At 44.2% G+C, this 27504-nt stretch overlaps 1 protein-coding gene across 1 annotated transcript; it reads right to left on the reverse strand.

Moving 5' to 3' along the window:
- Positions 1-240: 240 nt before the first annotated feature.
- On the reverse strand, positions 241-19384 carry LOC307084902 (myocyte-specific enhancer factor 2D homolog). Its single transcript, XM_079749408.1, is given in 12 exon segments — positions 241-4293; positions 5781-5808; positions 5811-5848; positions 7078-7255; positions 7610-7739; positions 9589-9770; positions 10389-10445; positions 11421-11637; positions 11736-11873; positions 12181-12384; positions 13965-14309; positions 19206-19384. Coding segments are annotated over 11 exon segments (1722 nt in total). The 5' UTR covers positions 14019-14309; positions 19206-19384; the 3' UTR covers positions 241-3797.
- Positions 19385-27504: the final 8120 nt, after the last annotated feature.

A 27504-nucleotide genomic window follows, 5' to 3' on the forward strand; every position in this document is an offset into this window, starting at 1 on the left:
GACCCGCCTTTTAACTATTGAAAGTACCAGATCAGCCAATAAAAGAGGTTACGTAGGCAACCGTATGTGGGTTTAACCTAGAGGGAGTCATTTAATGCAATGTCATCTGCAAGTGGTGCTGCGGTCTGGTTTTCCTTTAAAGGAGTGGAGGTATATTACTGTAAAACGTCATTAGGAAATACACAAAGTGGTCTTTGTCAAGAACACAGTAGACAAAAAAATTGATTTAGAACACATCAGTTTGATATTTCACGGTAGACTATTAAACAAACAGGTTTTAATAAATTCCATTACACCAGTGAATAAAACACAGTTTAAATCCATTTCACTCAGTTTGTCTATTTAATATATAAAATACGGTAAAACATACGCAAAAAGGATAAGGTTTCAAGGGACTTGGATACTTTGGTACAACAAACACTTTTTTTTGTAAAAGCGGTATAGAATTTTAATAACATATCAGTGCATACTTTGTATATGAAAATATACACAATTGTATATCATTCTCAAAAAACAACAAAAAAAAAGAAATATTCCTTTACAACAAAACCCAAAGCAGACTAGCTCAACACAATATATTAGCTATAAATTTAATCTTTAGTATTCATATGCTACATTTTCTGAGTTTTTCTATAACTCAAATGTGATGCACGTCCTTTATCATACTGTAACACAACTTGTCATTACTCGAATCCCATGCATGATGTTTTTCCATTTTATTTGTTGGATTACTAATTCTGGTTGTTTGCCCTGTTCTATAAATATATTCTTTATCTTAATTCAAATTGCAGCATTTAACTGGTATTTCCTTCATTGCATTTGATAATACCACAAGAATTGATCGTGCAATTTTCAGCAAGTTGTTTCAAAAAGGAAACCAGTACTTTATGTTTATGATAATGTGAAAAAAACAAAATTAGGCTATCCTAAACCAAAAATAGCACTCAAATAAAAGCTCCAATATATTATAATAAAAGACAATGGAACTGTCACCAGCACAAATTAACAATCCAAAAATAGTGAGATTTTCAAAACATTGTACACAACAAGAAACGGGTGCAGGTATTCCTTTCTCATACAGATTGTCTCGAGACTACATTGCTAGATTGGACACAGGACCTCTTTATACATGAACATATCCCGCAGAGAGCCGATTTCCGAAGCCTATTCATGTGGTGCCACATATTTCAGTCTATCACCAGTTCCTGTAAAACTAGAAGACAAACATAGTGTGTTTTGGGGGGTTTAACAAGACAGAGGTGATTAAAAAGTAAGTGGGTGTATGAAGCACGTCTTCCCCATATGAGGAATGACATCATGGAGCATTATGTCTACCTGTCCCGGCTGAAGAGAACACCTGATTCCTAGTAGGCCGCTGATTGGTCGATACTAAGCGGTTCCGTCAGATCATTGGACAAGACTTCAATTAAAACCCCCCCACCGTGTCGTGACATGCACAAATATAACATGACTTAAACATTAGCTCCTTATGACAACCTCCACAATGCCAAAACATCACTAATATGTACACTATATTGAACTGGTATGAGTGGGTGAGTTCATTTTATCTTTTTGGTGTGTGTGTGTGTGTGTGTGTGTGTGTGTGTGTGTGTGTGTGTGTGTGTGTGTGTGTGTGTGTGTGTGTGTGTGTGTGTGTGTATACGCATACACAAACATCCACGTCCATAACTGCAGTCAAAACGATGTGTGTGGGAAAGTCTTTTTTACGGATACGACACGCTCCACATGTGCCAATCTCATGCTCTTCTGCGTGAAAAGGCATAATCTAGAAAAGTCCCATGTAAAATAGTTTCACTGGTTATTATAATCAGATATAATTTAATAAGGTACAACACAAAGTATGCTTTTTTCTCTCCTCTCTCTCTCCCTCTTTAGGAAATACTAGAAGCCAGTGACTCAAGATCATCCAAATTCATGGTGGTTATAAACAAAGTATTGTGTTACTTTTTGACTTTGAATTTTTTTTTTTGCATGTGGCATAATGAATAATAATAACAACAATATAATGACACCACGATCAAGGCCTCTGTGTGTGAGAGACGGAGAAGTGCACACACCATCAACACTAGCATATAAAAGGTTACTGAAACCAATTCAATTCACCAGCCCTGCCTAGTGGGGCGTAACCCCTGCACCAAAAACAAGTTTCAATCCACACACTCATATATGCAAACAGATCCACTGAGAATCAACACATTGCTTGTTTTTAGGGGTATCTAGCAAAGTCTATGCAAATATATTCATATGTACATACACGTCGCCCAAGCTGAAGAGCTAATTCACTTTTGCTGCCAAACTGAAGCTGTAGAAATATAGAAAATGACATTTTTCCTTTCTGTTTTTAGTTTTTTTTTCTTTTTTCAAACCACCAACGTAGGGGAACTAGAGTGGACTAAGAGCTAAATAGAACACCAAGGCTTTTTTTGGATATATAAGGAGTGATTTTTATACAAAGTCATAATCCCTACCTCTTGACAACTAACAGACCTTCAAAAAACTGATTTCAAAATACCAACAGAACAAGTACACTTGGACTGAGGAGATCTAATACTTTCCCTAGTGAACGCCCCCTTCAGCTCAAACATCTCATGCTAGGCGTGTTTGTTTTGTTTTTCACGGTTAACTGGATGGCGTCTCCGCCTGGTACCAAACCATGTGACCACTTGGACGTCTTCTGCAACAAATATATGGCGCTGAAGGAGAGCGTGAGGGCAGATAAAAAAAAAAGAAAGAAAGTCTTCTTCTATGGTTCTATGTAGTAGCGTTAGTCCTGGCCGTGGACGAGCGATATATCCGTTAGTGTCTCTGCACCGGAACGAGAGGCATTTGGCATCCGTGAGAGGTGGTTGATATTGGCACTCGGTGAGGACGCGTCGGAGGCGCCCATAGCCTTGGCTGCTAGCGGGCTTACCACAAGAAATGCCGCTTGGAGGGTGTGTGAGCGCCCCCCGATGGGAGACGGGGGGTAATCGTGGCAGGCCGACTGAAAAAACCCGAACTATTCTCGCTCTGCAGCCTTGCTCGGCTCCCTCTCTCCCTCCCTCCCACTCCCTCGTCTAAGTGTGTGTCACTGCGCTGGTTCTTCCCATTAAAAAACACGTGTGTCAGAGCTAAAAGTCGTTTTTCCAAAGCGGCGCATGGAAGTGATACAACTGGAAGAACACAGACGGTGTGCGTGGGAACATGGCACTGGGCAGTTCGGTGAGCGAACTCCCCCCCCCCCCCCACACACACACACACACCACCACCACCGTCCCTCAGGTCCTAGCGGAGTACGTGACGCAAACCACGTGGACCGCGCTGGCTGAAGACACCCCACTGAGACACCGCTCCGCAACCACTTATACTCTAATCCACGCTCCAAGATGAGGGATTTTTTCCAGTCCATTTCTCAACATTTGCAATTAAGTATTCAACAGTAATATTCAGTTCTACTGAAAGAAACGATTACGTGTGAAAAGGTGGGTGGGTGCATTGGGGTCAGCAGGTTTCGCAGTCCCTTACTCTATATCCAATGCCCTGCCTCGGAGAGAGGGGAGGGGGGGGGCTGCCACGTCCCCTGCCCCACACCAAGAGACGGTTGCCCAGAGACAGGGGAGTCGGGGGGGGCAGTGGCGGAGAGGACGGAGTGGGTACAATTCTGGACAGAGGCTAAATGTGTGATGGGAGGGGGAGGGGTTATAAGTGAAGGAGGGTGTGGTTTAAGACAGGGGTGTGTCTTGCGGGTGGTGCAAAGTGTCTAGGGCGTGCAGATCCTAATCCAACCCCCCACTGCTCTATGTGACCCAGGCGTCCAGCCTCATGCGCTTGATGTTGCCCCCTTCCTGCTCCTGCTCGCTCTGCGCCCTCAGCAGCTCCGGCGATTGGCCGAAGTCGGGGGGCGGGGCCCGGCCGGCGCTCCCTGCGCCGCCGCCCGACGCCGCCGTGCCTTCGCCTCCCCCTCCCCCGCCCCCTGCCCCCGCCCCGGCCCCTGTGGCGGCGGCAGGGTCGTCGCGGTCGCTGCCCTCGTAGGAGCTGGCGTTGCTGCTGACGCTGTCGGCGGGGGAGCGCCCCGTGGGCGGCTCCAGGCAGAGCAGCGAGCCCGGGTACTGGGGTGGGGCCGTCAGGATGGAGGTGGAGGAGGTGGAGGAGGTGGAGGAGGAGGAGGTGGAGGCGGGGGGAGGGCAGGGCGTGCTGCGGTCGCGGCCGGGCGAGACGGGCTCGGACTTGATGCTCACCCCGGAGGTGGTGTTGACGGTCAGCATGGCGCCCTGCGGTATGTGGGAGACGGGCCTGTGGGGGGGAGGGGGGGTGACAGGAAGAGGGAGGAAGATGGACACAAAGGGAGCAGTTGTCAGCGGGTTATTAGATAGAGGAGAGAAACACAACAGCTGTCACTCGTGTCAGACAACAACCGAGACCACGTTGCATGGCAACAGCAGCGACAACAATAATTAAAAAGACGAGACCCGAGGCAACAATTCAACTCATTCCAAGCAGTTAGCGAGTGTAGAGCTTACAACGCATTGTCTCCAATGCTCCCACATAAAAACAACAACTCAATAACAGGCCAGAAAGCGTGAAATGGTTTGGATGACTGCAGTGATTTGCCATGAGTCAGCAACAAAAAAAAACTGCAAACATAACAAATCAGTCAGTCAATCAATCAATCAATCAATCAATCAATCAATCATCCTGTCTTGGAGTAGAACACGGTGGACAGAACGGGAACTATGCCACGTCTTTTTCTCTCTGACTGCAAGACAGATTTCCAATCATGCTGAGGAGCGAGGGGCCGGTGTATGAGTGTGCACTGTAGTGTAGTGTGGTGTGTACACATGTGCGTGTTGAGTGAGGCTGTGTGTGTGTGGTGACGATTGGCAGCAACGAAAGCACACAGACACACGGGATGAAGACAGTTAGTGTAGTGGTGTACAGTACCGGCCCAACCACTCATCTCTACCCAACAGCAGGTTGGACGGAGAGCCAATGCTGTGAGGAGGAAAAGGAGAAGGTTGGAGGCCGGAAACCAAAACAAACCAAAAGGGAGGAAGAGGTCAAAAGGCAGAAGGCGTGGGATGGAGGAGGAGGAGGAGGAGGCTGAGAGACATCATTGCAAAGGCTCTTGCAACAATGTGTTACAACAAGCTTGTGATGGCATACGTCTACAGGTGTTGTAGTCAAACATCCCAGTTCATATATGCCAGCATATAAGATATATTGTAAACAGCAATCCACAACAAATACCGAATAAAGAAGAAGAGAAATGGTTGAAAAAAAAAAAAAAAATCGGCATTTTATAATGTTAGTTGGTTGGGCTAATATTAAAAATATAAATATTTCTGCAGTTTTAAACAATAGCCCAATCAAAAATAAATGTTCTATTCTATCACAACGCCTTTTTCATAGAGGCTTAAATAAATAAATACAATTGATGTTTGCAAATTAAGGTTCTTAATATGCGCTACAACATCCAGAATTCCACTTTTCATGAACATGTAATCCTGCAAACGTGAACTTGTTTCACTGTTTTCCCAATGGAGGAAACACCTTTTACTAAAGGATCTGCAAGCTTACAAAAAATCTCTCTCTCTCTCTCTCTCTCTCTCTCTCTCTCTCTCTCTCTCTCTCTCTCTCTCTCTCTCTCTCTCTCTCTCTCTCTCTCTCTCTCTCTCTCTCTCTCTCTCTCTCTCTCTCTCTCTCTCTCTCTCTCTCTCTCTCTCTCTCTCTCTCTCTCTCTCTCTCTCTCTCTCTCTCTCTCTCCTCTCTCGGCTGTTCACCTCAGATTTGCTGCCAGAGACGAGACTGGCTGGACAGCTCGCTGCTCTGCTTGTCCATACCCCACATGCTGTGGACAAGAGGGAGACAGACACACTTTCAAGAGGCCGCCCAGCGCCAGATCATGCTGCCGTTTCGTCCTACTGATGTGTGCAACGTAACCTGCCTATTCTTAAGCCCCCTAGGGCAAGGGAGGAGAGGGTTCTGGGAATAATCCCCAGTGCCCAAGCTATCGGTAGCATAGCCATTACACATTCCTACACATAACCGTTTCTCTTTGTTTTTTGCTACAGATTCCTGCGCTCCGTTCTGGAAACTTAAATGTGTGGTTGATCCAATATTGATTGGATGCCTCGGCTCTCCAGTCTTCTCAGACTCACTTGGAAGTCAAGTGTTAGCGTCTGCCTTGGGACCAACAACAAATGTTAATGCATGGTTTAGGAACGTTGCTAATTGAGCTACAGTGTGCTTACGGTGCACACCGCACGTTGTGTGTAGTGTGGAATGTAAGGAATAAACCACGACCGGTTGAGCTGATAGCCATTAACGTGTCAGCCCAGAGTGGTTTATTCCGCTTGAACCACAGTAACCATCAATGAGTAGATGTGAGTTGCATATATACAATATTTTTTATCGACTTAATCAGCTGTTATGTTAAAATAAACATCCCCAACGCTTTGAGTGTATAGATTGTTTTGCATTGTTAAGGAATGATCTGGTCCAAGGTTAGATACCACCGATGTTGTTAATGTTGTATTAAAATATATATAATGCAAACTCTGCGAACGTTATTGCCGAATCACAATGAAATATTCAACAATGCTGTGGTATAAGTACATATAACCTGTGTGTAATTACTAAAAATGTGCCCAACCACTGTGTACTGTAGTCAAAGAACGCCATGATCTCTCATAGTCTATTCCGTCCTACACTCCAGCTTAGTTTCATTTTAAAGACAACATATTTGCACTCTTCCCCACGTCATTGCACTCTACCTGCTGAGCACAGTTGCAGGCGAAGGGATGAAATCAAAGTGAGAAGTTGAGGATGTTAGTGAGAGACCAATTCACTTAATCCTCTTCTGTGAATTGCTAGCTTGGCATAGAGGAGGATTCATGGCATGATCCACAATGCTCTGTACATTGTGGTTTTTGCACAGTAAAACACAAGTTGATTACTGAGCATATGTATGAATAAAAAGGCTGTGTTTAGCTGGGCAAAGTCCATGGATGACAGATTACAGTAAGAATAAGAAAACAGCCTGCAAGGAGGAAGGAGGGACAATAACATTAAGCTTACACCAGGTTGTTGAGAGACGCAAGACTCAGCTGCTGTTGCTGTTGCTGCTGCTGCTGCTGTTGTTGTGGTTGTTGCTGGGATACAGTCTGCTGTTGCCAGGTCACGTTAGTGGGCAGCAGACCGCCAGGTGAGGCCAGGGCATGCAGAGCCGTGATGTCAGCACTCGTCAGCTGGTATTCTGAGAGAGAGTGGTCGAGAGAGATTAAGAATGAGAGAGAAAGAAAAAGGAGAGAAGGCAAGATAGGTTTGAGGTGTTTGGGATCTGCCAATTTGAATCACGATTGAGATCAATGATGGGGAATCCTAGAGAAAGCGCTTGCTGTGCCAAATATTATGGTCAGGTCAAAACATATTCCAACATAATAAATAAGGACTCCATTAAACCAGAACTTTTGGCCAAACAAGGGGGCGAGGCGAGGGGTTTCTTACTGTGGGAGCGTGTGCTTGCGTGTGCGTTTGTATGCGTGCGTGTGTGTGCGTTTGTATGCGTGTGTGTGTGTGTGTTTCCCCCCTTTCATTTGCTCCAGCTCACCTGTGTTGTACGCGGTGGGCATGGCGGAGAAGGGCATGCCCTGGGCCAGCAGGCTGGGCGTTGCCACGGAGACCACGGGCGTGGTGAGGGTCTGGGCCAGTTGGGCCCCCGCGGCTAGCCGCTGGGCGTTCTGCCGGGGTCGAGGGGGTGGGGGTGGGGGGGGAGAGCACAGCGGGGGGAGGATGAGGGTGTCAGTCGCAGCATCGCTGAGCACAGAACCCGCGGCAACGGTAATGGGAACCAGGATGTGTTCGGCGCTCTGTGGGGGACTTGACGGCACGGTTGAGGTCGGACGCCATGAGGAGTACGATGAAGAGGGCAGGAGAGTCCGGAGGACCTCCTGACATCATGCACGTTACATTTAATGTACGCTGCCCAGTGGAGGCCCTGCCCTTCAAGAGCAACCAAATGCAAAGAATCCCACCGCAGGTATAGAGGTACAGCTCTGTTGGAACGGTTAAAGGCGGGAGCAGGTGACACCATTTCTAATCCAATCAAAGAGCCTATATTCATCCCCTTGGATTGTTGCTACTGTGGTTGGACCTCAGCATTTGATATTTCTTTAAAAAGGCAAATTACATTAAAGGCAATTCCCATCCAAGTCAACAGATATATTTCTCCCAGAATCTAAAAGCGGATGCACTTTTATGTCGTTATGTTGTGAATTAACCATAACCTCACAAGGATTGAGGGTAATTATCGGGAGAAGAGATGACATTGACTGACAGTAAAATGCCTTTAATGTGACTTCAGCTAGGTCTCATGTGATTTGGTGGTTGGTGGAGATGAGACTCGCCCGCAGGTTGCTAGTTAACGAGGGACATGCTTTGCACTGTAAAACTAATAAATGAATACAGAAACATTCCTTCCATGCCTGATGCAGTCGAGAATGGTAACAAGGCAACATCTCCAAATGAAGAGGTTTCATTTAGGCACAATTAACCAGGGAGTTTCTTGACTGTTCCCCCCCCCCCCCCCCCATCAACGAATTGCAACAAAAACAAGTTTTCCTTTTGTTTTCGATCACACGGGTATGTTACTAAGATCCATGACCATGCCGTTACAAAATATCAACCACCAGTTTTGAACAGCATGCATCCACGTGAACAGAACCAATGACCCCCCCCGATCAAGACCAACCCAGAGAAAGGTCAGTGGACAAATCAATCCCAATTTTCTCAGGCACGTGTGGGGTGGGGTGATTTAACACTGAGCTAATGAGTGGGGGTTGCGTTGAATGGCCATCGAGTCATGCGGGAGGAAATACAAAAATGACGCTGAGAAGATTCACCTCGTTCACCAATTCCAGCTCATCCTCTGTCTGCAAAGAGCAGTAATAGAGAGGGTCACATCTCTGAACCTGGTGCACAGTACCTTAAGCTGACGCTAATGCTAAAGCTTATGCTAATTCTAACGTGAATGCTAAAGGGAACACCGAACATCAGTAGGGCGACAACACGTAAGGCGGGTCATCACTGGACCAATGCTAACAGCGTCCTGTCCACACATGGAGCAGAGCGTGGAAGGATTGAGTGCAGGTTCATCAGTGATCTGCAGAGCATCGCTGTGTGGTAGACCCTGCTCCATATCAGGGACTAGAAACACAAAACCACCCCTGTCTGTAAACACGGCAAGGCTATCCTTCCACCAATTCAGATGTTTACAAAGAAAAAGGATTATTTTTTTGTAGAAACATAAAGATTTAATTAAAAACATAGCAGTGTACATTGATATGTTTGTACCATGTTGCCAATTCATGGGTTCGGCACATCATTTACCACATTTGCATCTCTAAAGCAGCATTACAATTAATCAAAAGACAGCCAATAACAATATCTTTGATTTATGTTTGTAGGAGCCACTCGGTTTCCCCCAACACACATGGGATCCAGCTGGTTCTTACTGTGCTGTTACAGGAAGCTTAACTGTGTGGCTGTGTGTCAGATGGGGAGGTTGCTTCCTGGTCGGGTCTATCTTACCATCTGCATGAGGCTCTTTCCACCCTGTGAGGTGATGACTCGCAGGTCTGGCTTGCGGCTATTCACTATCTGGGGGCTAGGGGGCGGCGGCGAGGACTTGGCCGGAACTACTTTCCCCAGACTGTTGCCGTTGGAGACGGTGAGGAGGCCCGGGGAGGCCCTGGCACTGTTGTATCCGTTAGCTGGATGAGAGCGAGAAGGGTTTCATCATTGACTTGCACTCGTACAAGAAATATGCAAAAAATGTATGCATATAATAAATAAATATAAAGATTTTTTCTTTTTTACAAAATATTGGAATGTTCAAAAGACAAACAGTGAGTAGGTGTTGCTGTCTCTGCCAGTGAAGATAGTTTGCACCAAAAGGATCACACACCTCTTTATGCAAACGTTGTAAACAAGAACGGCAAGTGACAAGTGTTATGTGCAGTTTCTTTTCTGTTACTGTTCAGCTCATTATGTCAACATTACACCTACTTGACCATGATTGTTCCAACACAAAATCTGAGAAAACACTTTCCACATGTTGTCTTTGTTTTTTCGAAATGAATGAGTGTTTTTTACATAATTGCAAGCTTATATGCAGTGTTAATGATTATAAATGACTCAAGTTACAGTTGTTGACATTCGCTTTGATTCTGGATAACATATAGGCCTACATCTGCAGATACATTTATTACCGATGCCAATGCAAACAGTTACACTTATATGGATCTGCAATATTGACGAGCACCTCAGAAGATTTTGGAACATTGTTGTTATCATATTTGAGCTAAAACAGGGATTTCAGCAATACTTACGGACTGGACTTGGACATCCGCCGTTAGAATTGTTGGGATCCCCTCCTAGAAGAGCTCCTGTTAGAAAACAAATAATTCACACTTAATAAGGCGCAGTGTGTGGGATATAGTGGCATTTTGCAACCAACCAAATATTCCCCCCCCCACTCCCCCTACCTACTGATGTCCTCTTCTATGACAGCATCGAGCAGCCAAGTGCAAACTTAAGTGGTTCATAAATTGAATTAACTTATTTAGTCTGTAAAACTATAGGTCATACATACTACTGCAACTTTAAAAAGAGAAGTGAGGCAATTCTTTAAGCTTAATCAAGGCTTCTAAATGAATTATCAAAGACTAATTGTAAAAGGTAAATGGTGGTTAGTATTTTCCATTTTGGTAATCAAGCAATTCATTTCTTTGCAATATGCAAATAATTGCATAGCATATCACTCCATGAAAATATTAAATACACATTTGAAATATAGAGCAACACATCTCAAGGATACCTCTAGGTGATTCGAGGAGTGCTCTGGATCTAATGCTCAGCCTTGACTCATTGTGGTTGCCACCAGACATGTCAAGTGAAGTTAAATTCACTTTTGGAAAAAGGTCACTACGGATTTAAAAACGCAACGTTACATCACTCATGAATAACTACTTCAACAGATCATCCTCCAACTTCTGGTCACTATGTGAGCTACAGCACAGGCAAAATGTTGCAAATTAATACGCTATTTTTAACTCCTCATTCCACCATCCAAGCACTTCAATGAGAAGCAGAAATGCGTCTATTTCCCCCCTGATGAAAACGATCGTGAGGTTATCTCACAGTGGGGGGTGATTAAACAGTACAATGAGGCGCCCCGGCTTTAGCTCAAAGTGACGGGCCGGGATTCTATGGATTGATTCCAGCGGCTCAGCGAAGGTTCAATTATTGGAAGTGTGAGGAAGCGTTGCAGGTAGGCCGGTCAATGTGCCATTATCCGTGAGGCCTGATTAGACCGTCCCTCAAGCGCATGCTGAGGAATCTCATTTGCCCCCGTGGCTCACCTGCGCTGGCCGGTCGCTGTGGCAACCCCGGAGACACAGTGTTCCTTTGGAGCGTCGGTTGCTGTGGCGACAGGAGGTGCGTGTCGGAGAGAGTGGAGGATGTCACATAGGACGTGGTTACCAGGGTGTTACCCGGGTTACTGAACTGCAGCGGGCTCTGATTGGATGCCTGGACTGTCACGGGCATGGAGAATGAGGGGGCGGTCGCCGTCGACTGCTGCGGGAAGGCAGAGAGACGACAGACGTTTTAGAGTCAAACGCATCGGCAGACATCGGCGTGTTACGGTTGGGACTGGGGCCTGGGGCGGGACTTACTCCGTAGCGCTTGAAGAGGATGTCCAGGTCTTCGGTAGTCTTACGATACTTGTCATCGTTCAAGGGACTCTGGTCGATGGAGTCTTCCCCGTCGGGCTCTGGGCTGTCGCAACCATTGAAGCCCTTCTTCCGCAGAGTCTGAGAGGGCGAGGAAGAGGTTTAACCAAAGGGAGGAGCAGGAGGAGGCCAGGAACGTGCTCATGCATGCCATTTGCGTTATGTGCGGCGAGCACAGTGCAGTGTACGTGACCCATTGTAACAACACAGCACACGGCGTAGTCTCTAATGAACCTGGTCATACCAAGTCTAGCACCCGAAAAAAGACCCCTGCCACTTTGAACCCATTCTGATTGAATGGATATGCAGGCCTTGTTAACAAACACTTCTCTGTGGTCCAAGCATGGTTAACCAGCTGGCCCTTAATGAAATCAAACACGGGGCTCACCTCGATGATGTCGGCGTTGGTGCGGCTCTCGTGCGGCTCGTTGTACTCTGTGTATTTGAGCAGCACCTTGTCCATGTCGGTGCTGGCGTACTGGAACAGCTTGTTGGAGTGGTTGAAGATGATGAGGGCGATCTCACAGTCGCACAGAACGCTCAGCTCGTACGCCTTCTTCATCAGGCCAAACTTCCGCTTGGTGAACGTCACCTGGGGGGATGGGACACGACATTTATACACAATATTAACACATTTCTGACCCGTGGCCCCTCAAAGCGACTTTAAAATAGTGCCACACATTCATCCATTCATACACACATTCACACATCGATGGAGTTAGCACGTCTGGAGCAGTAAGGGTCAAGCCTCTTGCTTGGGGATACCAGGGATCGAACTAGCAACTGGCTCTACCGTCTGAGCCACTGCTGCCAAGCCACTGCAATTTATTTTGTTTATGCATAAGTGCCCTACAAAAGTATAGTGAGTCAGTCACACTTCCTGGGGGAAGTGCTGGCCTCCAGCACCTACAGCAGAGGCATCACTCCTCAGTCTTGCTGTTAGTCTAGATGCTCTCCATGGGACATGTGTAGATGATAAGAATCCAACCCTGCCATTGGTCAGACCCTGCTCCCTATCCACTTCTTGCAGGAGCAATTTATCAAATGGGAATCTCGTCTAAACAGGATGGTGGTAGGTGGCAGTGAAAAACACTCATACATGGAGAAGGAAAAGAATTGTTGATTTTGGTGACCACAGCGACGGATCCTTGTCATAAACAGCAAACAGTCTCCATAGCAACTGATATCCGGCAAACAAGCCCATGATTCCATAAGTAGAAGAAGTAATACAGATTAACCCCTGCATGTTCAAGAGAAAGTGATTTGCTTGAGATCTTTGGGATGATCTTTCAGAGGAGAGGATTTTTTTTTATACATCATACATCATACATACGTCAGCCTATATAGAATAAAGCAATACCTTTATATATTTAAAACTGAGCCTCTAGAAGCCAATGGCTTGTGGGTAGCTTATTCAGAGAACCCCATGTCATTTGTGGATATATTATGCAAAAATCGTTCATTGTGTCCCAATCTTTGTCCTCAACTCCGACTTGGTTACCCCTCTAAAGGCACACACAGTCTTCACAGTTGGGCCGTGGTGTGTGGTCACGTCAAACGTTTGCCCAAGTGGTTTAATAGCCTCAAGCAGACTTAAAATCCCCTTCAGCAACATTGATGGCAAGAGAGCCTCTTTACCCCACCGGCGGCCGATCAATGCTGTAGGTCTAAGCACCGATCTGCTGGAGGAGGAATAAGGAAGAGGAGCGAGCATAACTTTTAAAGTCATCATTAAAGGGTCCGGCACTAGCAGTCGATGGGCTCTTAAGATCTCGATCGTCTGCTAATTCCTAGGCCCGGTTCTGCTTTACCCTGGAGCTCATTAGCAGGCTGATGAGCGTGTTTGGCTTCACTGGAGTCACTTAGTTATGAGTGCATTCGCACATCATAGAGCTACATGATGTGAAGCTCCTCTTGGTGGATGATCAGAGACTCCTGAGTTCCCTTCACTGTCTCGCCTTCTGGCCCTCCAGGTAGCAATGCTATCCAGCTGGGCCGCCTCACACATGGCCTACTATGACCCTCCGCATTTTAGATAAGACAAAATGCTCTTTTGATTCAGGGCGGTACAACATGTGGTGCGGTGTTACTACTACTGTGGTGCAACTAACTAGTAAATGTCCATATTTGACCGACAACGGTGAGGTTTACCGCACAAGACTCTTATCTCACCTGCTTGTTCCTCTCATCTGTGATCCGCTGGATCTGGATCTTTTTCCTTCCCATGGTGCCTTGTGACAGCGGAAACGGACGGCCGCGTCAGTCAAGAAGAGAACGGCCCCTCGGTGGGTGTGACCTACGACCTCTTACTCTTGCACAGATAGCCCCAGACACGGTCATGCATGCCACTGAAGGAACTCTGACACACACAAACACCCACACACGCACACACACAAACGTTGGGTTTGGTGGAGTGGACGATGCTCAGTTCATCGTTTGCTCAGTAGGGACAAAGGTGGCCAATTGCGCCCCCCCCCCTCCCACTGTTGCCGTGGTACGACAGACGTCGCTCTCCTCCTATGGTCGGGAGACACAGACACAGGGGGACAGAGACAGAGAGGTTAGACAACACTTCTCCTCCTCGTGATCGGCCACACAAACAATCAATGTGAAACCACTATGTGTGGAGGGAAGGAGGGGGAATCCCAGGGTCATGTACGCAGTATTTTATTTGTGAGCGAGCCAGCCAGAGACTATGATGAAGTAACCTGTGAATCATCGACATATTCAAACACGTACAGCCCGAAAGCTGCTCATCACATGCGCTGTGCACCGGCCAGTGACTACACTGCGAAGGACCCACCATGTCGCTAGAGAATGAAGGAATAATAACAACATCGGCAACAGGCATTCAAGGCTTTTCTGTTCCTCCCCGTGGACGTCATGAACACAATACCCAAAGGGACAGGATATTCGTTATTAAGAGATCAGGGATCAGAGTTAACCGAGTGCAGCTGTGGAACAAGAGGGAGTAACTGCTGCTTACATTTTTTTTCATCGGGGGTTTTGTGTGCACGGTAGTGTGACATGCACACACTCTATAAGGGTGACTGACAAGGGTGTGAGGGAGGATACTCAGTCGCTCATCTCAGAACTAGGCACCGTTCAAGGCGCCACATTGACATTTCACTTTTATAACCCCACTTGCATCCACTCAAACTAACATACAATCTGGAAGTATGGAATATGTTTAATACAACGTATATATGAAAAACAGTGCATTGGTTTGGATGGTCTGCATGGTTCTCTCCTGATACTACAACCCTTCTCACACAACCCTTGAGTCATACATACCCCGGGCACCCCGCCCCCCCGTATGTGATTATTTGGTCATTAGCTAACTGCACGGCTATAAGCATATTAATCGATTATGCTTGAGAGGGTTATAAGATATTAACAGACTGTTATTGCCGTCCACTCAGTAGGCCGTGACAGGGCGATGTTCACAGGAAACCGTTCCTTTCCATTTGAATCTGACCAGAACGGGGCAACGCCATGGGGGTTCATCCTCGTGGCGCTCTCCCTACTGCCCCCTGTACGGCTGCTCCCTCATTACAGTAATGACACGGTCCCCCCCCCCCCAAGGCGCTGATGGCTCAATTAAGAGCTGGCTGGAGGTCTGATTGAGGGCCAGGATAATGAGCTTGAACTCTGGATCCGGCCGGCTCCTTCTCCCTCTGTGGCAGTAAGAGAGAGGAACCTAGAGAGTAACCCAGAGAGTAGCCCAGAGAGTAACCCAGAGAGTAACCCAGAGAGTAGCCTAGAGAGTAGCCTAGAGAGTAACCCAGAGAGTAACCTAGAGAGTAACCCAGAGAGTAGCCCAGAGAGTAACCTAAAGAGTAGCCCAGAGAGTAACCTAAAGAGTAACCCAGAGAGTAACCCAGAGAGTAGCCCAGAGAGTAACCTAGAGAGTAACCTAGAGAGTAACCCAGAGAGTAACCTAGAGAGTAACCCAGAGAGTAACCCAGAGAGTAACCCGGAGAGTAACCTAGAGAGTAACCTAGAGAGTAACCTAGAGAGTAACCCAGAGAGTAACCCAGAGAGTAACCCAGAGAGTAACCCAGAGTAACTCAGAGAGTAACCCAGAGAGTAACCTAGAGAGTAACCTAGAGAGTAACCTAGAGAGTAACCTAGAAGGTAACCCAGAGAGTAACCCAGAGAGTAACCTAGAGAGTAACCCAGAGAGTAGCCCAGAGGGTAACCTAAAGAGTAACCCAGAGAGTAACCCAGAGAGTAGCCCAGAGAGTAACCTAGAGAGTAACCTAGAGAGTAACCTAGAAGGTAACCCAGAGAGTAACCCAGAGAGTAACCTAGAGAGTAACCTAGAGAGTAACCTAGAGAGTAACCTTGAGAGGCTGGGAGAGTTATTCTTTACAGTGAACCCGGGACTGGTCTGCGGCTCAGTTGGACCATATACCAATATAGTGACCTGGGCCATACCAATATAGTGACCTGGGCCATACCAATAAAGTGACCTGGGCCATACCAATATAGTGACCTGGGCCACATAGTGACCTGGGCCATATCAATATGGTGACCTGGGCCATACCAATATATACTGACCTGGGCTATACTAATATAGTGACCTGGGCCATATTAATATAGTGATCTGGGCCATATTAATATAGTGACCTGGGCAATACCAATATATACTGACCTGGGCTATACTGATATAGTGACCTGGGCTATATTAATATAGTGATCTGGGCCATATTAATATAGTGATCTGGGCCATATTAATATAGTGATCTGGGCCATACTAATATAGTGATCTGGGCCATACTAATATAGTGACCTTGGCAATAGAATAGTCCCCTGGGCCATACGAATAAGTCACCTGGGCCAGCTCTGCGTTATAATCTTTGGTGGGGTTGATGTCACACTGATATAGGACATGGTGCTTTGCTGAAATCACTCCAGGAATCCCTTCTGCGATGGATGAATATTCTTTTGAAAAGAAAAAATGGGGTCGAGGGTGGGCATCTGTCCCTTTTGGAAAGTGTAATTAGTGGCAGTGACCTTTAGAGGATTATGCCTCGGCCAATGAAACGCTCATAAGATGAATGGAGGGTGCCTAGCAGGAGATAGCCAAGCCCAAGCCCCACGGACGAGGGGCTTGTCTAATGTGTTCATCATGCACTGGGAACATGGCTCCATGATCATGTCAACACATTGACTTGTATCTTTACATACCTAAAACAAAAACCTGCAGACAATGAAGCAGGGGATGTAATAACACGGTCATGTTTGTGTTTGTTATTACATGTGTTGACCTAGCTTACATGTTCTAGGCTAATATTTCACAATGCGTTGGCAAAAGCAGTTTCCATAGCATTCGAGGATTAGAGCAACCGAGTAACCAAAAACTATAGTGAAAGACTCTGGTTGTAAATGGTGATTGCCTTTTCTAATTAGCTAGGATGATGCCAGATTAACCAAATGTATTACTAGAAAATATCAGGATTAGCAAAAATGTCAACAGTACAGAACCTTGTGCTGGCCAACAATAACCAACTAATTTCCATGGGGCTTCATTGAATTTAACTACACAGAGATCCAAATGATGCTTATTTATAGCAACTTTTACAGGTTTTACATTTAAGAAAGGGCATATGGTCTCTCACAAGGAGAATTTGTCATTCCAACAAGGCCTGAACCTTTTGTAAATTTTATGTCTCTTAATTAATTTAAAAAAGGCCAGATTTGAAGACACCATAAATTGAACATGACGAGGACCAAATGTACACCACTAGGCTATCTTCGACGTCCAGTATGTATCGCTTTTGAACGGTGAAGTTCACTGTCAGAAAATGCTTCCGTTAGTACTTTAATTTGAATCAAATGAAATGTCATGTCTTAATGGGAGTTTTACAGCTGCGCATTAGTCTGAGATTGTGTATTTACTTAAGTACTGGTTAAGCTTGTTTAAATATACTGAAATGCAATTTATAAACAGTATCATCGTGAAATTGTGAAAGTAAGCGTTTATAAGCAGTTATTCGCACAAGGATGTAGGCCTTCATGATGTTGGCTTTGGTTTTATACCAGGATGACATAACATTTAGAAACTGTTGCATCACTGACTTGATTGGACTTTGGACAAGGAGATGTCCCCACCCCCATGAACAGAAAGCATTGAAGCCATGGTGCATGTTGCACGAGGTCATCTGTGTTCAATATGCAGGGTTTTCCCTCTATGTGTGTGGATGTTTGGGTTTAATGATAGTACAACAGGGTGCTGGCGTATCGTGTCTATAAAACATGTGTTTGTGCTTCACACTGCAGCTTTTGAAAAATTTTGTTTCCTTCAGGCACCGAGACAATTTAATAACGTATGCCTTGGGGGCAGACGGGTCCCCCTGTTGTTATTTCACTGTATATAAAAAGTGGGACTCTTCTACCCAGCGAGGCTGACAACCATCCATGATGGTGATTTACTAGGGGGCATCGCTTCAAAAAATTGGCCTACTTCTTCCTTAACTTCAGTTCCAATGGCAAGAAAATAAGATTATATTTTCTAGAAAGTAAAATAAACAAATTGACTATATTCAAACTCACGCCTTTCAGTTAAACCACACACCTTTAGTTGTCTAGTTACACCTATTTTGCATAGTACTGCACAAAATAGCAAGTTATAGTAGCAAATCACATTTTATACAAATAATCAATATATTAATTGCATAAATAATGTCCTGGACACAGAGCTATCCAGAATTGTGCAGAATCAATGCTAGAATCTCTAAAGAAAAGTATTATGGACAATATAAATGAAATGTAGATCATATATTATGACTCAAGTAAGACTGGAAATAGGGTCTTCTTAATTGAAGTCCGAAGGACAGAGGATGAACAGCGTGTAATGATAGGCCTCTTATCTGTGCGGTTGGTCTATTGGCTACTTAATGACATTAAGCTAGAGACCTAGAAACATCTGTACCGGAGTGTTCACTCAAGGTTGGTTTGCTTTCAGATGTGTACAAGCTCGTAGACTACTATCCACTCGATTATGGTGAATATGGTCAGTTGTCGCTTACAGCCAAGTGGGCCCATTGGCCGCGTACAAACCGCGAATCTCATTTGACAGATTGAAATAACTAGGCAGACAGAAAACACCGCATGCAGAGACCCATAACCAGACACGAATCATACAATATAGGATAGGCCATTACACAATTCCTATCGAATCCGACCGACAGCCATTACCCTGCTTGCGTCTCAATACATCGGTGGCTGAACTAGACCAAGTAATGGATTTCACCATCATACCGACAAAACACACAACGTTGAAATCAAAAACGCGTTAAATAGCAACCATAAGTTTGAGGTTCACTGTTCTATTTGGATAATAAAGAAACCAGTTCTGTTCCTGTACGAGAAAAAAGACGCAGGAAGGAAATGTATCATTCCACTTACCCTGAAATGCTGCTGTCAAAATAAACGACAACCGCAAGGCTGTGTAATTCAAAGCTAACCTACACTGGCTAAGCCGGAAAATAAGACTTGGCGACGTCTTTATTCACATTAAGCATTATATTCCATTAAATGTAGAAGTAACTATAATGCGAATAACCCAAGCGATACGGTGTTACCACTGTACGATCAACGTCATTGGCATCGGGGCTTGATTGACCTGTCACAATCCAATCAGAAGACGATATTTGAAGAGCTAATCCAATCATAGCAGAAGTTGCTGAAATGGGATGGTCTGTAGGAGAGGACATGACGGAGGTGACGGCCATGTTCTGCAATTGTGTACATATCCCTCCGCCTTAGTATTTACCTTTTGCATGATTTTGCATGTGGGGGAAAATGTCACTGTAGAGCGGCTGTGGCCAGCCTCTTTTCCGTAAGAAGACCCGTTACAACATTTGTATTTACACCCCTTATCGACACTGCGTCAATTTGTCTACTTTCTCTGTTCAAAAGGAAGAATCATTAACGTGGCAATTGGAATGTCACACAGTATGATACCGATAATTAATGTAATCGTACTTTATGATTCCGTAATGTTTGTCTTTTTTATATTATATATTACAGGAGACCAAGTTTCTGATCTCACCAGAGATGAAAATTAGAATAGTTTCGTTTTAATTTAAACTTTTTATGATTTAAATGTATTTTCTATTTAATGAATTGCTTGATTTGTTCTATTCTACTTTTTGGAAAATGAATTTTCACTTCCATAACAGCTTAGTCCTCATTAACAACTGCTTAGTAAATAGAGACAAAGAAAATTAATGAAAAATCTTCTCATTAAAACCTGTTTTTTTATTTTTAAACCCACCAATACCGTCTTTGTCCTCTGTTTAATGAATTTAATTAAAATAATTGATATTTGACTTTTCATTCAACCTCTCTCTGATTCTCTGTCTCTTTCTCTGTTTGTGTGTGTGTGTGTGTGTGTGTGTGTGTGTGTGTCTCTCTCTCTCCCTCTCTCTCTCTCCCTCGCTCTCTCTCTCTTACAGACACAAACACACACACACACACACACACACACACACAGACACACACATACACAAACACACACACGGTTTGTTTTAGGGCCTCCAGGTTACCCTTACCACATTTCTATGAATGTACTTAATGCAAACTCAAGAAAGAAGTGACAAAAATGGACAGGATATGAGGCCAGGTTCTGTCTCCGGTTAATAGCACTACACACTGCTCCACTGTGCTGCTCCTGTCATGGTGACTGAGGACATATAATGCATATATATAGACGACTTGACCCTAATATCCTAATGAATGGAGGCTTGATTGCAAACATTTTGCTCAGAGTTGTTCAATTGAGACAAAGCAAGGACCCCACCTACACATTTCATTGGAAAGCCTTTAAATGCCCCTTTAAAAAAATATATATAATTGGTTGTATTGTAAACACAGATACAGAAACACACGCAAACACACACACACACACACACACACCACACACGCACACACACACGCGCGCGCACACACACACACACACACCAAACACACTCACACACACACACACACACACACACACACACAGACACTGGTGTCTGGTTAATGTCAGTTAAAAAGAAAAAGGCAAAACACGATAAATAGATTAATCAATACAACAACGGCTGCATGTGTGAATCATAATGGCTCTGATTTGTAATTTCTCCTTATCTCACTCCCTTGTGCGCTGTTGCATCCCCTCATACCTTTCATAAGACACCAAGGACTGTGTTGCCTGGTTACCATGGGAGCATCTCATTGTCTTCTTTGCATCGTCTTCTAGTCTCCCTTGATCAACCTTCACTCATGTATACAACTCATATGTGTGTAGTTAGACGTACATGAATATTTGATTATGAATGCCCCGTTACTTATATTCCCAAATGTCTATCCAAAATGATTTTTCTCTCTATTAAAACTGTGGATCAAACTAACAACATTTGAGAACCTCGTCCAAAGAATACAATCTGGGCCCTTCTATGCATTTCCGCTTCCTAAATATTCATTAACACATGGGTATTAATTTGTTCCCATTGAAATATTGTAATTGATTTTAATCCAGAATATACACTTTGGAACAACAAATCTAACATAGATTACCAGAAACTACTTAAAAAGTCAAGAACAATATAGAAATGGTCCCTCATCACTTTTCAACAAAGAGACACAAAGAAAGGACAATATGTCCAATCACCGATTGCTTTTCATCTCAACTCCTCCACAACGTGTTCCTTAAAGCCCCCCAGAGTAACGCAGTTTCTTTGTGTCAAACGCGTTTCCTTGCCAGCTGATTCCACTAATTAACACTCATTCAGCTCGGGAGAAGGTGGCTAATTGGTAAATCCGCTGGGGTACTGTTTGCTTCGCCTCGATGGAGGTACAATCCTCCGTACGCCCGAGAGTGCCGAGCTGAGCCACAGGAGGCCACTCGGATAAAGATCCTGGCCTGGTGGGCCGGTGGCTTTAGTTGGGTTCACATGTCGTCATCTAAACAACAGCATTAAGGCCTGCTGTAGGAGAACTGACCTACCTACAGCCATGGGAACATATTGTCGTAGTCTACCCCACCCCCCACCCCCATTTGTTGTAGAGGTCAAACTAGATTGATTGTGGTTGGGCGGAGGTTCAATCTGGAATAACATCTGGTTAACATCTGGTTTGTGAAATAACTGAATATTTGACTTACTTAATACTAATGTTACCCGTGTATTAAGCCTAGACCTACTATTCACAGAGCAGTCTACGAATTAACTGGTCACTTAAAATACAGCATAATTCCTTCACTTTTTGGAAAATGCCATGGAAAGACAGGGGTCTTGTTTGTGTTTAGACACTTAACCCTTAAAAATGGTATACCAGGCGATTTTGTCTATAAATGTGTGTGGGAGTCCAAAATCGCAAATATTAGATCATTGTATTTTTTGTGCGTTTACCCTCGTTGGTCAGGTGGGGGAGTAAAATCGTTGGATTGAAAATCGACAATATGGTGCAGTTCCTCTAACTACCACTGGAGAGCAGCATTACACTAGTTGTTGCGCTTCTCTATAGCGTGACAGAATCACACGAGAACGTGAATGACTGCACGGGAATTTCAAAAATACACTGCAATTTTGAGACATGTCAATCAGTATTTATTTGTCATTTAAATATTGCTACTATTTAATATAGTAAATGACTATATCCTATAAGGTCTCTAAAAGTTTCATTGAGCGTGATTAACAGACAGTCAAAGACAGGTCGAAACCTTCCAAATCATTGAAATAGAGCGATTGAAGCTATTTAGTTTGGGGAGACTCGCATATATTACCTCCGAATTCAAAAGCTTGTGGAGACTTAATTGTTATTTTATTTATTTTTATTCAAGCATGATCATTTTAAAGCACTTGGGGGATTTATTTGGCGCATTACATTACCTACACATAGGTGAGTAATCGCGTTTTTCTTTGCAAATCGATAAGCTACATTTTTTTTACTAATCCCCAAATAGCCTAAAATATGAATCTGTTTTTGAAAGGAGTGCCTTACTTAAATATATAGGCTCATCTGAGATAGCCCTACATGGCAAAATAATGTCTGAGGAAGCGCTATCCACTCGTATAGACTTATGTACAGACAGGGATGCTGCAGGGAACATCTATAGGAAATGTAGGCCTAATGAACTTTGGCAATCACATTTTCTGTCTAGCAGAAATAGTATTATTTTTTTTCCTTCTTTTTTTTTACATGAATCAAATATTGATCCAGGCTACCTTTCGGCCTATCTATTCTACATTGATTAATGCATGTATCCTATTTTTCAAAGCAGGAAATATGAGTTGATATTGGAAACAAATACTATTTGGTTCGGCTTGTAGCCAAAGGTGCAAAGTAAATCCTTTTAGCCCAAATCGAAAATGACTTAATCAATCCGATGCATTGGCAGCCTGTGTTGATTGACCTGGATTTAAAGTAAAATATGCCGAGTAATAATAATAATAATAATAATAATAAAAACAGAATAGGCAGGCTCCTTAAATTAAAATCTAAATCCACTCCACCCTTGTTTTCCATGTCATTAGCATTTCTAATCTTTTTTTAATTTATATCTTGCATATATCTTGCCTTCCACCAGTCCTGTCATTCCAATGTCGAAAGATGGATAGAGATTTGCTATGGGATAATTAATTATGGTTCGATGGAGGTCGACAACGTGGCTGGATTTAGGAATAATCTACAATTCCCAAATTCTGTTATATACTTTTTATGTTGTTAACTTTGTAACTTTTTAAATTAAATTAATAAACATGTTAGGCTATTAAACAATAATATCATATATTAAACTACACCTATCTTTAATTCGAATAACGTTTTTTCTTTCTTTCTATCAATCTATCTACAGTCAAATGAACACACATGTCTACCTATTTATATGTCTATCATCTATCTATCTATCTATCTATCTGTCTGTCTGTCTGTCTGTCTGTCTGTCTGTCTGTCTGTCTGTCTGTCTGTCTATCTGTCTGTCTGTCTATATCTCCATATACCCACCTCAAACTGTTGCTTAAGTTAGCTTAAAGTGTTCTACAATAGTAGCCTTACAGCTGGCCACAACAAAGGTTGTTCGGTTTATGGAATTTAATAAATTAATTTATTAACATTCAGATTTCTCTCGGCAGATGAATGCAGACTTTAGTTATGATGATTGAAAAGTGAGCACAATCTTCATTAATTTATTAACTGATAAAAAAAAACATTGGATTGGCTTTCTACAATGGGCCAACATTTAGAATATCTATAGATTAAGATTCCTGTCAATCTTCCAATCATATATTACTGTAATATTATTCACTTATTATTTAAAATGATGCATGTTTATTGATTACATTTATTCAATTTATTCTGAACTGTAATCAAACTCAATTAATTGTCGAATCAGTTGATGTTCAAATTTTAGTTGAGGGTTATGCTAAAATGGTTAGGTTGAACGGTAGCCTAATATTTATGTTGGCGGGAAGTTAAAACCGGGCGTAAAATAGCTGTCTGCAGCATGTTTCCAAACTTTGGGAACCCAAGGTCTTTATGTCTCCCAGCCCATTCAGACGGGAGCGCTCATTTAAATACTGCCTCGCCGGGGAGGGTCTGGAGACGCAGTTTACAAAAATTAGTGTAGTTTCCAGACATTGCTGGACACTCTCGGTTTCTTTACGAATCACTTCATGGATAATAATTCACACACGTAGGTTAGGCCCTATCACACCTTCTGCACCTAATTGAACCAGGCCTACTCCTGCGCCCAAACGCCAATGTCTGTAACAGTTTGGTTACACACACACACACACACACACACACACACACACACACACACACACACACACACACACACACACACACACACACACACACACACACACACACACACACACACACACACACATAGCGCGTTCCGAACGCTGCATCCCAACACCATCAAACTGTCTACAACTGCAAAATAAAATAAACTCAAGATTGTTATTGCATCTGGTGTCTGACGCCAGTCTCTGAGATTGTGACCCACGGATCAGTGCAGCGTCGTTATTCTCACGAGCACTGTTCCCTGGCAACGGCGCACGTATGCGCGTGTGGCGCACGTCGGACGGAGAAGTGAGTGTGTGTGGAGGGGTGTGTGTGTGTGGGGGGGGGGGGGCTCCGTTGATGATGAACATGAGTTAAACCATCACGAGGGAGGGAAAAGTCTCTTGTTAGTTGAGGTCCCTCCACTGGCTTCTCTCTCGCCGAGCGTTCCCAAGCATGGCTGGGAACCCCCGGTCCCTATTGTAAATGATCCTGAGCCAATTAACCCGTGGGTTCCCAGCCGCGTCGTGGCACGCCCTTGGTTACCACGAGTGCTCCATCCCTCGGCTGGGTGGATTCATGTTTAAACACACTATACATCCACATATATCCTGTCCAATTTCCGGTATATCACTGCATAATTAACTGGTTGAACTACTTATTATTATTCCACCAATGCCTGTCTGTAAAGATTGTGGATTTATCCATAGTTTCACAGAATTCCCCCTGAAACGAATAATTGAAGTCTCGTGTGATTCTCATGATAATTAGCCAGGGTGCCGCTCCAATTCTGCATTCAGCCTTTCAGCTGCGGAACACCCCTCCCTCTCACTTGCATAATTCAACTCAGTAGAACTACCTATCATGACACAAACAGAATGTCTACCTTAGCGAGGGCAGACAAGTGTACCCCCCCCCCCAATCCCTAACAGTGGATCAATAAACATGTTATATTATATACAGACAGAGAAGCTGGAGGGACATTAGCCATTGTTGTTTTGTTTTTTTGAAGGCCATGTGTGCAATTGAAACAATGGCGGTAAACGGTCGCTGCGTGGCCCTGAAGATTGAATGACAGGGAGAGAGAGAGAGAGAGAGAGAGAGAGAGAGAGAGAGAGAGAGAGAGAGAGAGAGAGAGGGGGGGGGGGGGGGGGGGGGGGCTTTTGTGATAGGTTGAAATTGTAATCACATTGGTTTTTTCTTGCATAACATTAAAAACACTAATAACGGTGACGGGTGGAGATACAGCGTCTCCTCACTGGCTGACAAGGGGGGCGGGCCCTCGGACGTCGTATAAGAATGGGGACCCGCGTGAGACCTGATACATTTGTGAGCTTGCCGACGACGTCGCAAGAAGATGTAGCGGGTAGGAACAGCTCCTCGGGTCGGGGGGGGGGGGGGGGGGGGGGCTGATAGGAGAGGGCTATGGACGTGTAGAACAGTAAACGGGGACGACCATGGCCCATCGAGGACCCGCGGGCTTGGACATAGAAGCGGCCGGTGAGACAGCAGCGCGAGGAGCCGTTGCCACCACGCAGGAGAATCCGCGGGTGAATGTTGGCGGTTGGTCTCCAGCGGGGCGCGCGCCCTGGATGCTCGTGCGATTCGAGACGTCCTGCATGACAATCAACACTTCTGCACCCCTGGTGAAAGAGTAAGAGCTCCTATATATATCTAAGTGTGTGTGTGTATATATATAGGCCTATATAGCACTTAACAGCATATAAACTTACACTGTGCAGCATGTATATTTTAGGCTGGTTGAACGTTTACGTCTAGGTTTACGAGATATGCATATACGAGTTGAAGCTGCGTTACGGCTGTGCATCTATCATCAATGGTCAAGCCTGATATTTTTCTTTGAAAATAGCAAATTAATTATCGTTCAAATTAGGGATGCTTAGTGGATGAGTATCCAGTGCCTCCTTCTCTCTCTCCCCCTCTCTCTCTCTCTCTCTCTCTCTCTCGCTCTCACTCTCTCTAATATCAGACTATATATACACACACACACACACATGCAACTGAAGCTAATACATGTTCGATGCATCGTGTGCAGCAGTGTCAATATTCCAATATGTCTTATCTGTAGAGCGAGTGTTGCCATTCTGGACCAAAGTTATCCGAGGGGTGAACTCAGGGAATTCGAGGGTACACGGCCCTTATGCACCGACATGGTGTGGCTAACTTTACACTGAACAGTCAAACAACAAACCGAAAAATATACGACATGAAAAGCGGAGACCAAGAGATCAGGGGCTCCAGGGGTCACCGCACCACAGGATTAGACTTCTTACGTAGAGCTGGGGGCCTCTCACGAAGAGCTGGGGGGCCTCTTACGTAAAGCTGGGGGCATCTTACGTAAAGCTTGGGGCATCTTGCGTAAAGCTGGGGGCCTCGTACGTAAAGCTAGCCTAATCTTTTAGAAAGGGAATTCCAAACTATTTTACGCTCGTTTTTCTTTCAATTAAATAATATGTTGAATATCAATTATTTTCTTGCCGTAAGCCATCTACATCTCAAACGTTTTAAAATTTCCAACGAATTAAGAGTATAATAAATAGATTGTTCAACGCATGTAAAATAACAGCAAATAACAGCTACAGAAAATCGAGGTTATTGGATGTAGCCTACTCCTAATAGCTGGAATGCTGGAACAGGGAAACATATATGCCTATGTAGTACAACCAATGATGGGCCTACATTATTAATTATGTGTATGATAAGGCATGGACTCAGGCCTACGAATGCTTATATTTCACTAATCAAAAGAGGGTGCATGTGCTGTGAAAGTATAAGTTTGCTTCCACGATGAATCTTCTTTGTTCATCCAAACCCCATTAAGAACGGAATGGCACGTAAAACGAGAGAACATTGATTTATGATTACCTTGTCAAATCAACTTGACATATTTGATTCAGGGCTAACAGGACTTGTGGTT

Source organism: Pollachius pollachius, assembly GCF_949987615.1.
Source record: "Pollachius pollachius genome assembly, chromosome: 13".
NCBI lineage: Eukaryota > Metazoa > Chordata > Actinopteri > Gadiformes > Gadidae > Pollachius > Pollachius pollachius.